This window comes from Phyllostomus discolor, chromosome 2 (genome assembly GCF_004126475.2).
Source record: "Phyllostomus discolor isolate MPI-MPIP mPhyDis1 chromosome 2, mPhyDis1.pri.v3, whole genome shotgun sequence".
NCBI lineage: Eukaryota > Metazoa > Chordata > Mammalia > Chiroptera > Phyllostomidae > Phyllostomus > Phyllostomus discolor.
The window spans coordinates 111,973,133-111,987,346 of record NC_040904.2 but is presented as its reverse complement, the minus strand read 5'-3'; the positions used below and the strand labels follow the sequence as shown (position 1 = coordinate 111,987,346).

Sequence of the window (14,214 nt, the reverse complement as noted above, 5' to 3'; positions counted from 1 at the left end):
TTACCAAGCCTTGTCAATATCCATTTTCCACTCGTTCTCATCTAGTCACCTCAGATTCTCTAAGTCGCACTGTCACTTCCCTAATTCAAGCCCTCATTAACTCCATCTTAATCTCAGTCATATCCTACGTGGCTTCTCCCTTTCACAGGTCATCTCAGATGAGCTGTCAGACTCTTCTTGAAGCACAGCTCCGTCTCCTACTGCCCATGTACAGACCGTACAGACCGTCAGTGACCTCCCTCAGATTAATGTGCAAATTGCTCCATAATCTGGCTCTGGCTCCTTCAGATTCCAGTCTCTGTTTTCATTACTCTTCTCCTTCTTACTATTAATCTAACATAACCTAGGTATTTATGCAAATAAAGGAAGCTTAAATGATAGACAACTGAGAATATTAGAAGCCTATGTGCAATAAAAAGTGAACCTAAATTAGTCAATTCTGTGGACATTTCCAGTTAAGGACTTATGCAAATACAGAGTCACTATTTTCTTTTGCATAGGTGAACATGTAATCACATGATACGATAACCTATATGCCCCCCAATCAGAGATATTAGAAATATTCTAAAATTTTTGAATCAATGTCAAATAGGTTTTAATGACATTCTACATGAATAAAAACACCTACTTTATGATTTTTTTTATGCCAGAAGCATGGTTGATTTCAATTTTTAAATCACTATTGGTATCATAACACAGTGACTTATTAACATTATTTGCATACATAGCATTTCAGTGCAGACAAAAATTAATATTATTTCTATAGTGTTTTAAACTTTTAGTGTCTTTTCAACATCAGAAAATAAATGCACACATTTAAGTGTTTTCTTATAACACAGTCTTTTTTGTAAACTTTTTATTTTATTTTCAGAGAGAGGAGAAGGGAGGGAGAAAGAGAGGGAGAGAAACATTGATTGGTTGCCTCTTGAACACTCCCAACTAGGGACCTGGCCTACAACCCAGGCATGTGGTATGACTAGAATTGAATTGGCGACCTTTTGTTTTGGTTTGGTGGCCTTTTGGTTCAGTGGCCTTTTGGTTCTCAGGCAGGCACTCAATCCACTGAGCCATGCTAGCCAGGGCTAAAACACAGTCTTAAAAGAAATTAATGATGATTGGTCTTGGTTGCTAGTATTAAGTCCTGCATTTTTTTTCATCTAGTATAAATTATATTTTTATGCAATATTCAGGATTATATTGAGACCCAGTAGTTCTTAAACAACATTAAACAACCATAGGAATTCTAACTGTGGCAAAGATGAACGTTCCTCATCATGCATGTTCATTTCCTTGAAGCTGAAGCTGCTGCATTTGGCCATTTCTCCACTTCAATGTGGAGTGGAATGTCCTAGGGTGTCTATAGCTTTGCATTTATTTATTTATTTAATCTTTATTGTATTTTTTCCATTACCATTTAGTTTCCTTATTCCCTCTTCCCCCCAGCAATCACCACACTGTTGCCCGTGTCCATGAGTCCTTTTTCCTTTTTGCTTAATCCCTCCACACCTCACCCTCTACCTTCTACCCCACCACTAGCTGTCATCCCGCTCTCCATCTATGAATCTATCTCCATTTTCCTTGCTAGTTCAGTTTGTTCATTAGATTGTTCAATTTGTTCAGTTTGTTCATATGAGTGAAATAGTATATCATTTGTTTTTCTGTGACTGGCTTGTTTCACTTGGCATTATGTTCTTCAGGGCCGTCCATGCTGTTGCAAAGGGTAAAATTTTCTCCTTTTTCATGGCTGAGTAGTATTCCATTGTGGTAATGTCCCATAGTTGTTTTATGCATTCTTCTACTGATAGACACTTGGGCTGCTTCTGTATCTTGGCAATTGTAAATAATGCTGCAATGAACATGTGGTGCTTATGTTCTTTCAAATTAGTGTTTGAGGTTCTTTTGGATATATTCCCAAAAGTGGAATCTCTGGGTCAAAGACAGATCCATTTTTAATTTTTTGAGATATCTCCCTAGTGCTTTCCACAGTGGTTACACCAGTCTGCATTCCCACAAACAGTGAAAAAAGGTTCCCCTTTCTCCACATCCTTACCAGCACTTGTTTGTTGATTGATTGATGATAACCATTCTAACAGTTGTGAGGTGGTATCTCATTGTGGTTTTAATTTGCATTTCTTTGATGATTAGTGACATTGAACATCTTCTCATATTTCTATTGGCTCTCTGTATGTCCTCCTTGGAGAAGAACGGCCTCTATTCAAGTCCTTTGCCCATTTTTTAATTGGATTGTTAGGGGAGTTTTTTGGTGTTGAGTTTTATAAGTACTTTATACATTTTGGATATTAACATCTTATCAGATATATTGGTGAATATGTTCTCCCATTCTCTGGGTTGTCTTTTTATTTTGTTGATGATTTCCTTTGCTGTGCAAAAATTTTTTAGTTTGATGTAGTTCTATTTGTTTATTTTTTCTTTTGTTTCCTTGCCTGGGGAAATTGCTCTGATAAAAAATTGCTATAAGCAATGTCCAAGATTTTGCTGCCTATGTTTTCTTCTATGATTTTTATGATTTGGGGTCTAACATTTACATCTTTGACCCATTTTGAATTTATTTCTGATTGTGTTGTAAGAAGGTGGCCCAGTGTCACTTTTCTGCACGTATCTGTCCAATTTCCCCAACACCATTTATTGAATAAACTGTCTTCAGTCCATTGTATGTGCTTGCTTCCTCTGTCAAATATTAATTGACTATGAAGGTGTGGGTTTATTTCTGGGCTCTCTATTCTGTTCCCTTGATTGATGTATCTGTTTTTATGCCAGTACCATGCTGTTTTGATTACTATGGCCTTATAGTACAGTTAGCATGATTCCTCCAACTTTGTTCTTCTTTCTCAGGATTGCTATTGCTATGTGGGGCCTTTTGAGATTCCATATAAATTTTTGAAATATTTGCTCTAGTTCTGTGAAATATGTCATTAGAGTCTTGATAGGAATTGCATTGAATCTTTTGATTGCTTTGGGTAGTATGGACATGTTTGGGTAGTATGTAGCTGATGTTGTACCAATCTTGAATTCCCAGAATAAATCCCACATGATCATGGCTCATGATCTTTTTGATGCATTGCTGTATTTGGTTTGCTAATATTTTGTTGAGGCCTTTAGCATCTATATTCATCAGGGATATTGACATATAATTTTCTTTCTTTGTAGTGTCTTTGTCTAGTTTTGGAATTAAGATCATGTAAATGAGTTTGGTAGCCTTCCCTCCTCTTGAATTTTATGAATAGTTTGAGAAGGAAAAGTGTTAGTTCTTCTCAGAATGTTTGGTAAAATTTACCTGTGAAGCCAACCTGTCTGGGCTTCTGTTTCTTGAGTTTTTCGATTACCGTTTCCATATCACTAGGTATTATCTGCCTATTCAGATTCCCTGATTCTTCCTTACTTCATTTTGGAAGACTAAAATTCCATTTCATCCAGGATGTCCAGTTTGTTGGCATATAATTGTTCATAATATTTTCTTACAATTCTTTGTATTTCTCTGGCATCAGTTATTTCTCCCTTTCAATTTTGATTTTATTTATTTAGATTCTTTCCCTTTTTTTCTTGATGAATCTGGTTAAAAGTGTGTCAATCTTGTCTATCTTTTCAAAGAACCAGCTTTTGCATTCATTGATCTTTTGGTTTTTTAGACTCTATTTCATTTATTTCTGCTCTGCTCTTTATTATTTTCTTCCCTCTACTCACTTTTTTTTTAAAAAAGGGGTTTCTATTTATTCCACAGTTCACAGTTCTCAGGTGAGACATCTTTCTGGAAACATTATAGTCCAACGGTGTTTTGAATAACCAAACACTCTTTAGTAGACAAAACTTGCCCATGTAAACATCCTTGGCTATGTTACCAGTATATCCCGTACCCAAAATAAGACGCTGTTACTATTCCCACAATCTACCTAATAGTTGTTTAAAATCTGAATATTTTCATCATTTTTAATTTTTGTTTGAAGATTAAGATGCTGTGTGCTGGGTTTCTCTACTGTGAAGTTACTTTTTTGGTAATTAACAGATATTTGAGGGGAGACACAAATATCCTTTTTCTCCTCCAATTTTTACCTGCTGATTTTAGCTACCACTGATGGACTTTGTCTACAATTACTACTGTGATGTTTGCCTAAGGGTGATTCCCCCCCCCCCATTCCCTCTACATGTATTAATTGGCATTTTTCTGTGAGGAAGAGCTATCCCTTCTCTGTTTTTTTTATTTATTCAATTATTTAGTTATATCAGTATGGACTCATATGGATATTTATTTTATTCTATGGGCGCTAACCCCAAACTGTCATTTTTGTTCTGTTGTACAAATGGCCCCGCATATGGCCATTGAGACCTACTTCAGGGTGGCCCATGTCCCTTCAGCATGTCCTCTTCTTTTTTCAAGCGCTTCCTTACATTTCAGCACTACAACATACTTGAGGCTCACCTTGTACTTTTCTGGCCTCGGCCCTGGAGTTAACTACTTCTCCAAGGAGCACTGGTTTCTTGGAGGACAGTATTTAGAAACCAAGATCTGAGAGCTGGAAGTACTCATTGCTACTGGGATGTCATTGCTTCTAATCCCTCTCAGCTGGCAGAGCTAGGAAATGTATGTATGTATACTAACCCCACACATACTATATTAATATTTATCTCTATCGTGCCTGCATCTATCTGTGTGTTAATTCTGTCTGTCTGTCTATCTATCAATCATCTATCTATTATCTATCTCTCCATCTATCACCATAGGTCAGGCTGATAACTCTGATTTTAATTTGGCACCAGTGTTCATTACAGCTTTCCCTCTTTCCTTAATTATATTTCTCTTGGACAGTAAGAAACCTAGCTCTCACTATGTATAATACTTACTTATGTATTCAACCCAAGCATATACATAAAGTAGTTTCAGAATTGTTAATCCACATCCTAATGAGAAGCAGGCATCCTAATTAGAATACTGTATTTGTGTTTCAGTTATTTTTGTCTTTAACCTTATTGTATCCAAATTGTTATTTTCCAAAGTTCCCTAGGTTAATTCTTTACTCTCCTACCCCCTTCACTATGGCTATGTTATTATTTATTTGTTACACATTAAATTCATTTGGTTTGTGTTCCATTCTGAGTTCCTCTCATATCCTGGTTGGTGTTAACTATTATTTTTATAAGTATATGAAACATGATTATGGTTCTAAAAACAAAGCAATATAAAAAGGTATACTCAGAGATGTATCCCTCTCCCCATCTTTATCACCAAGTTTCTATCTTTTTTCTAGTTACCTCCTGTACTTAACTAATTCCTTTAGAATTTTATTGTTATTACTGTATTTCTTGTGCACAATTAAGCAGATGCATGTGTATTTTCTTATATCCCCTTCTTTTTTGTATGAAGTGTAGCATACTTGAAAGTAGATACTTTTTGTCCTTAGCTTCTTTACTTTACAGTATATCCAGGAAATTGCTTCATATCAGCACGCAGAGACCATTCTTTTTCTTCATTACAGCTCTGTAGGTTCCCATTGTATGAGTGTACCATAGTTTATTGGACCACTCTCCTATGTATGAGCATTTAGGGTGTTTCTAATATTGTACAGTTACAAGTGACACTATAGTTAATTGTTGGAGGTATATTTCTAGAAGTGGGATTGCTGGTTCAAATAGTGAGTACACATATAGTTTTATCAGGTACTGCCAAATTCCCCTCTAGAAGGGTTGTACCAGTTTGTAATCCTCCAGCAATGTATGAAAGTAACCGTTTCCTCACAACCTCACCAACAGAATGCATTGTCCTACTTTAAAATCTGTGCCAGTCTGATAGATGAGAAGCGATAGTTCAGTGTTGTTTTAATTTATATTTCTCTAATTATAAGCATGGCTGAGCATTTTTTCATATGTTAAAAGACTGTTCTTTATATTTTGTGTGTGAACTGTCTATTCATTTCATTTTCCCATTTTTCTACTGTTTTTTTGTCCTGTGTCACTCAATTTTTAAAATGTATTTATATATTAGGGGTATTTGTCCTTTATTTGTAATATATATTGCAAATACTTTCTTCAAGTACATCAGGTTTTTAAAAATTTTATTCAATGCCCATCTTTTAAGATTTAGCTCCATTGCTGGACTTCAGTGAGGCATGCCTACCACCCCAGCTTGGAAGCTACCTATCCGTCCGCTGAATTCTCAGAGCACTTAATTTTACCTTTTAAAGTAGTCGGTACCTTTTTATGGTTGGCATTCTATTTCAGTTTTACTTCAGTTTATTAGTAGACTCAAAAATCTTTAAGGCCCTGGCTAGTGTGGCTCAGTTGGTTGAGCATCATTCTGCAAAGCAAAAGGTCACTGGTTCAATTCCCAGTCAGGGCACATGGTTGGGTTGCAGGTTTGGTTCCCCATTAGGGTGTGTTTGAGAGGCAACTGATCCATGTTTCTCTCTCACTTCAATGTTTCTCTCCCTTTCTTTCTCCCTCCCTTCGCCCCTCTCTAAAACTAGATGAATAAAATCTTAGAAAAAAAAAAACTCTTTAAGGACAAGATCAGTATCTTTTCTTTCTGGTTTCATAGAGTGCCTGGCAGGTGGTTGAGCACTTACCAGATATTAATTACATGAACTTATCTGATACTACTGAATAAGTGAACAAATAAAACCAGAAACATGGTTCGTGACCAATAGCAGAAGAGCTACCTTGCTCATCACCTGAAGAAGCTTTAGTCTATGTGTGTGCATGACACGTACTACATGTTAGAGGGTGGGGGTGAGGGTTCCAGAAGCAGAAGCTGCTACCCCATCCTCCTCTCAGTATACCTCAATTTTTTGAAGCAGACAACAAGTGTGGTGGTGGCAGTGAGCCTATGGGCAGAATTATAATTAATGGAATTTTCAGTCAGTGATATGTTCTCAAGGGGTGTTATTGCAGCATATCGACATGTATGTATCAATATTTGGCAAAGGTTTCAAGTAAGAGGCTGCATTCAACATGCACTTGTGCCCTTTCTGGTGTGGCTGAGTGGGTTGAACACTGGCCTGGGAACTGAAAGGTTGCCGGTTCAGTTCCGGTCAGGGCACATGCCTGTGTTTCAGGGCAGGTCCCCAGTTGGTAGAGGCGACCGATCAGTGTTTCGTCTGTAACACAGGCATCAGAACCTCCAGAAGACCTTGGCTGTGCCTTGAGGCCTGCGAGTGCGGAGGAGGCAGTCTATGAAGCAGCTGCTGTAGAAGTAGACAAGTCTGCGTCCATCACACTGCAAGTGCTGGTCACCACCCCAGGGAACATTTCCTGTCTCTGGGTCTTTAAACGCAGCTCCCTGAATTGCCAACCACGCTTTGATTTACAAAACAGGTAAGGGAGGGGTGTGGATGTGCAACCATAAGGATTTATGGCAGAACACTTTTTTGACATAAAAATAGTTTTTGCTTCATTTAGAGTTTATTTGTAAATTTCTGTACATACCTACTATAACCCTTATCTCCAGTGAAATAATGAACTAAAAATATAGTTAGGGCATGGATGTATGGCATTATATATTTGTTATAAATATATTATATATATTTGTACAAACCCTAAGATGTACAACACAAAGAGTGAAGCCTAATGTAAACTATGAACTTTAGTTATGTAAATAATGGATCATCAACTGTAGCAAATATACTACACCTACCAAGATGTTAATAATAAGGAAACTGGGGGAGGGGGGTGCGGGGAGTTGGTAGGCAGAAGGATGTATGTGGAATTTCTCTGTACTCTCTGCTCAATTTTTCTGTAAATCTAACAGTGCTCTAAACAAGTCTATTAATTTAAAAAATTGTACATAGATATATAGGTAAGTATAGTTAGGGCCTATAAGCTAGGGCAAAGCAGTGACTAGGCTGGTGAAATATAAAATGAATAGTGAAAAGACTATTTGGGATTTTTAAGGTGTCTTGGTTTTTAATTATCTTAAAGATAAAAAAAGTTGGAAAGTTTTCAGTGCATTCTAGTTCAAGTAGCAAGAAGCTTCTTTCTGGGAAATGCTTGGGAAAAGAACATCTAGTTTTATCTCTTGCCTCACAGCATGACGAACAGAATGGAAATGTGATATCCACAAAATGTTTTAGCAAGAAATTGATCTCTGTGTGAGGAACATCGGTCTCATGATCCAGAAAAATATCTTAGCCACTCTTTGTGCATTGACATCCAAGCCTGTGTCTAGCTGTCTTGGTTGCTGTTACCTGCTGTCCCTGTCCTCTTGCTGAGATCAGATGGGGGCAGGAAGCAAGGGGCACGGATATCTAAATGTCCAGTTAATCATTCTAAGACTGCCTTTCTCTCTAATTCTGGGAGATCTTTTGGTGCCCAAGAGCTGTAGAAAAGATATCGTCTTTCGAAAACAAAATGACAGTAAATGACACTCAAATGACATAATGGGGGGACATCTCTGTGGTGGACTTGTTCCAAGTATTTCTATTGTTTCTTTAAGTTCATGCAAACTCTTAAGTAATTTTCAGGACAGTGACTATAATTCTGAATTCTGGTTCTAAATCTTTGAACACATTCATTTTCTTTTCCTCTTTTGAGACTGTATTACTTCTGTTTTTTGGTTACCTTTATCTTTGGGTTGAACTAAAACACTCTTGTATTAAGAAGTTTGGCTTCAAGAAATGATCTGGTAATCTTATTAAAATTTGATGCCAGTGAGAACTATTTGGTATCAAATTTCATGCCAGTGAGAACTATTTGGTGTCTCTGTCAACCCCCAGCTGATGCAAACTCAGTTAGGGAAAGACCACACTATGAGTAGTAAAGATCTAAATGTCAGAAAGTGTCCATTTAAATCCAACATTACTTAACAAACTGCTAGAGAAATGCTTCGACCTTTAATGAGAATGAGTATTGCCAAACACACACCAAAGCTGTTTCTTTGAAGTGAATGCCGCCAGCCAAATTTATTTTTACCGAATATCTGAAGAGTTAAAAATACAAACATTGAGGCATCTTCCTCCTTATGTCTATGTGGTATGTCAGTGTCATTATTACTTCATAGGAAAATGTCTTGTGTCAGGTTTTGGCTGAATTCTCTTATTTAGAGAGGCACTGACTGTCTTTCTCAGTGTATCTTGCTTACACAGTGGTCTGGTTCTGAAAATGGGAACTGAGTCTGGGGGCCAGGCGACTGGGCCAGTGTGATTGTGAAGGGTGTTTTGTCACTGAAGGGAATGGCCTGCTTGCCACTGCCAGTGGGTGCGCACCCTGCACATTTGTGGTTTTGGATGGAAGATTTCCCTCCAACGGGCTTGGAAAGCATGAGGTGAAGGTGCTGGAATGGAAGTCCTTCACTTTCAAGGGAGAGGCTGGTTAAAAATCAAAATCAAAGTAGCAGGGCCCCGGCTAAGTGCTGGGCACAGGACAGAAGCTGTGTTCTCCACAGAGCAGCAGTCTGCACCACAGTCAGAGGCAGAATGTGGGAGACAGCCGACAGGCTTCTGACTCAGTATGAAATATTTTGTTTTTAGTTTCACACATTTTACAAAATAACCAGTTCTCTTTCTTGCTTTTTCAGAGGCGTTGTTTCCATGTTCATTTTGAAAATGACAGAAACACAAGCTGGAGAATACCTACTTTATATTCAGGGTGCTGTGACCAATTATACTATATTGTTTACAGTGAGTATAAGAAGTAAGTGCACCTCGCTACTAGGTCTCCACCATAGACGATGATACTGTGTGGAACTCATGAGTTTTTCCTAGATGCTCTGCACACAATATACAGGTTTCCCTCAATGTGTGGTTGAATTGATTGAATTCAATTCAATCATCCATATGACCTATTGAGACTCTCTGATAGGACCCATGGAGTACCAGAGTCAGCATTCTGAGAAACCCAGGCCATCCTCTCTTCAGTGACAGATGGCTGACAGGGAAGAAATGGAAAACATTTTGATCTTGGAATCAGAAGACCTGGGTTCTTATTCTGGATCTGCTGTTATCACCTCTGGCAGGTCACTTAGTCATCCTGAGCCTCAATTTCTATACCTGTAAAAAAGGGATAAAAATACATGCCTCATAGACTGTAAGATCTTAGAGCAATCCATCGTCTCTGAGACTGCGCCTGCTCTTTCCAATATGGTAGTCACTGGCCACACATGTTTGTCAAACACTTGAAATGTGACCAGTGTGACTGAGGAACCGAAGTTTTAATTTTATTTAACGTGAATAAATTAAAATTTTAATTTAAAATGCTGAATCTAGCAAGTGGCTGCTGTATGTATACAAATACCCAATCACTCTGCAAACTGTAAGGAATAATCTAAATGTTCTTAACCAGAGAGGTAACTGTGTGGCAGAATCATTACCTGTGTATGTCTTCTGCCTTCTCGTTTCCTCTTAATTGCGTACCAGCCTAGTAAGCGCGCAGTTGCACGGTACACACACTGACGCTTACTTCCCGTGACAGACAGCACTAGAGGCAGGTGCATTCCCATAGGTCCTACTGCTCTTAGGGGCCAGGGCAGGCATCCCAAAATTCTGAGTCTGTGCCACAGTAAGTGAAGATCCCTGGTACATATTGGTAGGACTTGTTAGGGCCCCCTCTTCCTTGTCAGTGACTAGAAGGCACCAAGCCCAGGTGTGGTCCGCATGAGTCCAGCCCGCAGATGTGCTGAGGCTCAGGATCAGCCTCTGTGACAGTGTTCTGCACGTACCCTCTCCATCCCCACAGTGATCCCGCCTACACGTAGGAGAGAGAATGGACACACAGAGAGGTGTGATGAAGGGCACAGTTAGAGCTGAGTTTAGCCAGGCTGTACTTCCTGCACCACGCTGCACAGGGCTTGCAGTCAAAGCTGCTGACTGCAACAGCACTTTGGGTTCCCAGAAGTGTCATGTTACTGGCATTAGGGATGGGCTGTTGGCTCTAAAGTTATCCTGTAAGGCAAAAATTAGGTTAAGTCAAAATTAGCCATATTTGTTCTGAAAAGCCCTTCCACTACTCTGAGATTTATGGAATCAGAGCCTTAAAAGCTCAAAAGACAAGAACTACCTTCTGTTGCTCTTTGAGTTTGGTCTTGTTCTCTGTTCCCTCCCCAATCCCTGACCCCCTTCTGTGGGACAGTGACTCCGTGTGCCTCCAGATGAAAGAAAATGAGAGATTTCTTGCTTGTTTTCATTCTCTCTCTCAGTGTTAATATTTGAATTTGTTTAAGGTAAGTGGGCATCTGCTGTGTCTCAGTTATACTTCAAATATCTTCTTTTCACTTAAGATTTATGAAAATTTTAACAGCCATCCAAATACATTGTAATCTGTTTTTAGCATTCACCTGAGTGGCAAGGTTCAAAAGAACCAGGTGAGACTTGGCAACAGTCAGTGTGAAAAAGAAAAGAGGGTTTCGTGAACCACAGGTTCTGTGTTAACTGCCAGCATGGCATGGTCGGTAAAAAGGAAATCTGAGCCTTGGCAGTGTTCATAAAAATCTACTGTCTAGGTTAAGGAAATTAGTAGAAGATTATTATTTTCAGTTCTCCATTTTTCCCCCAGATGAATATTGATGAAACAGCGACCAGGATAGTGGAGAACTTGGAATTCCTGAAGTTAGGAGCAGCAGAAGGAACTGGCAGCAGTTAATGGAGAGGAGGGAGTGTTTCTGAGGAGAGGGGGAGATGGGCGGCGTGTGAGGACGCCGAGGGAATTCTCAGACATGTGACTCAGGACACCTGGTCTAACTAGTTAGAGTTCCTTGGATGGTTTCTAATTTTGTTTTTCTTTTCGTAGCAATTATATATTTTTAAATTTTTCAGTTCCAGTTGACATTTAATATTATACTAGTTTCAGGTATACAGCATTTCTATAACTTGTGAAATGGTTGGTTTCTAATTTTGAATGCATGAAAGATTTACATGTAGAAGCCCCATGTCTTCTGATTTTTTAAAGTGTAGTTTCCTACACTTTAAAAAATTTGCTCTAGAAGGGTGAATTGGGGTCAATGGTCAGAAATTACAGGGAGAAAACATAAAAACCAATAGAAAATGGAATATTTGCAACATGTAATCAACAAAGGATTAATAGTCAGAATAGATAGAGAACTCCTATACATCAATAAGAAAAAACAGAAAAATGAACAAAAGACATGAGTGGTGATTTCTTTTTCAGAACCTGAAAACGAAATGGTCAGAAAATATGTTAAATTAATAATCAAAAAGTGCAAATTATTACCATGACGAGGTATCATTTTATACTCACTAGATTGTTGAGAATTCAGAAGTCTTGGTGAGTATCGGGAACACTAGTCAATCTCATGTCCTGAGATGTAAGTGGAAATTAGTATGAGCACTTTGGAAAACATTGTTATTATGTGTAAAACTGAACCATATAAACCATATAAACCAGGAGTTCTACTCCTAGGTGTATTACTAAAGAAGCTTACACACTGCCTCAGGAGGAATGTACAAAATGTTCATAGCACCATTGGTGGTAATATGAAAAACTGGAAACTACCCAAATATCCACTGCAAAAAAATGGAGTCATAGACTATGATATATTCGCTGATAGAATACTATGTAGTAGTAAAAAAAATGAAGTACAATGTATGAACTAAAAACATAAGAGTGGATAAAAAAGGAAGTTGTGCAAGACTACATATTGAGTGAACTTTCTGTGGAAGCTCAAAAACAAACAAACGAAACTAATATATTTTTATGGCTACATGCCTATGTGTTGAAAACATTTTTTTAACCCTTACCCAAGGACATGCCCACTCATTTGGGAAAGAGAGAGAGAGAGAGAGAGGGAGAAATATCAATTGGCTACTTCCTGTATGTGTCCCCACCAGGGATCGAACCTGTAATTTTTTTGGTGTATGAGGCAATGCTCCAACCAACTGAGCCACCCAGCCAAAGCAGTGAAAACATTTTTAAAAGCATGGGAATGATAAACAAAATTTAGGATAAAGGTTACCTAGGGTTGAAAGAGGGGAAAAAGTACAAAAGTTGATTCAAAGGGGCTTATTAGTATTCTGGATATTGACCTGGGTATGGGTCCATGGGTATTAGTTTTTATTATTAGGCTCCAAAACTCATATTTCATATATTCTTTTGTGTATATATATGCATACACATACAAACACACATATGCATAAAATATGAAGTACTTTAAGATAAAATTTAAAGATGGGAGATTGGAATTTAGCATAGGGAAACTTTCTTTTAAAAAAAGGTTTGTTGAAAAATGGAAGGATCTATTCAGGGAGATAGTAAACTCCTCTCCCTGGAGGGGCCCGAGGAGAAGCGAAAAGAAAGTTTATATATTTGGCATTGCGAGAGCGGCAGATGGGGAGTGGGGAGGGGGGCGAAGGTGTAGTGGTCCAGTGCCAACGGGAGGCCAGTTTGTACTCTCAATTCAGTTCCAGTTCTTTTTATTTTTAATTTTATTTTTCAATTATAGTTAACACTCAGTATTACTCAGTTCCCATTCTAACTCTATCCTATTATACATTTGTATTTCTAAAGCCATATATTTCTGCCTAAATCTAGATAAAATTATTTGAAAACAGTTGGGTCTTCAACCATAAAAGTATGGGTTTTAAACTTCATGTTATTTCCAGTTTTCTTTTACCTATTGTGTCAATATTTGTATTTTCACATGGCTTCACCCCATTTGTCTTTAGTTGTCTGTGGATTTATGAAGTGCCCAAAGAAACTGGCTAAGAGTATAAATGCTAAAGTTGGCATGTCAGCCAGAGTTAAATTTATTATGTTGGTCAGAAGGGGTTATATTATTATATATATATTTAGAGTGGAGCAGAAGACACTGCTATGATATAAAACACTAGCTTTTCTTAATGATGTAGAATTTTTCTGAGGGGGCTGCTAAGATAATTATTTTTAAAATATTAAAATGTTAATAATTTGTGATGCTTTAGATACACAGCTTTACACATTAAGGAGACCATACTTTAGAAAAATGGAAAATCAGGATGCCCTGATCTGTGTGTCTGAGAGCATTCCGGAACCAACTGTGAAATGGGTGTTTTGCAATTCACAGAGTGAAAGGTATGACATGTAATAGAGATAACTGCTAAGATTTCTTTACTTGTTTGGTATTTTTCTAAAACAGTTGACATCATACTGGATGCACAGTTAAATCTGTCACCATGTTAACAGGAAACTTTGGCCCCCTAATCAATGATTAGTGTGGACTTTCCAGGGAGGATGGGAGGTGCTGCTTTAGCCAGGAGGCCTTTCAAAATGCTCCTGGGTCCG

At 38.0% G+C, this 14,214-nt stretch overlaps 1 protein-coding gene across 1 annotated transcript in view; it reads left to right on the top strand.

The window, feature by feature from the left end:
- FLT3 (fms related receptor tyrosine kinase 3) overlaps nt 1-14,214 on the top strand; it is a 59,542-nt gene that overhangs the window by 12,467 nt on the left and 32,861 nt on the right. Inside the window, exons 3-5 of the mRNA XM_036018352.1 lie at nt 7,118-7,323; nt 9,521-9,636; nt 13,875-14,004. Coding sequence (XP_035874245.1) covers nt 7,118-7,323; nt 9,521-9,636; nt 13,875-14,004 — 452 coding nt within the window. The remainder of the gene's footprint in view (nt 1-7,117; nt 7,324-9,520; nt 9,637-13,874; nt 14,005-14,214) is intronic.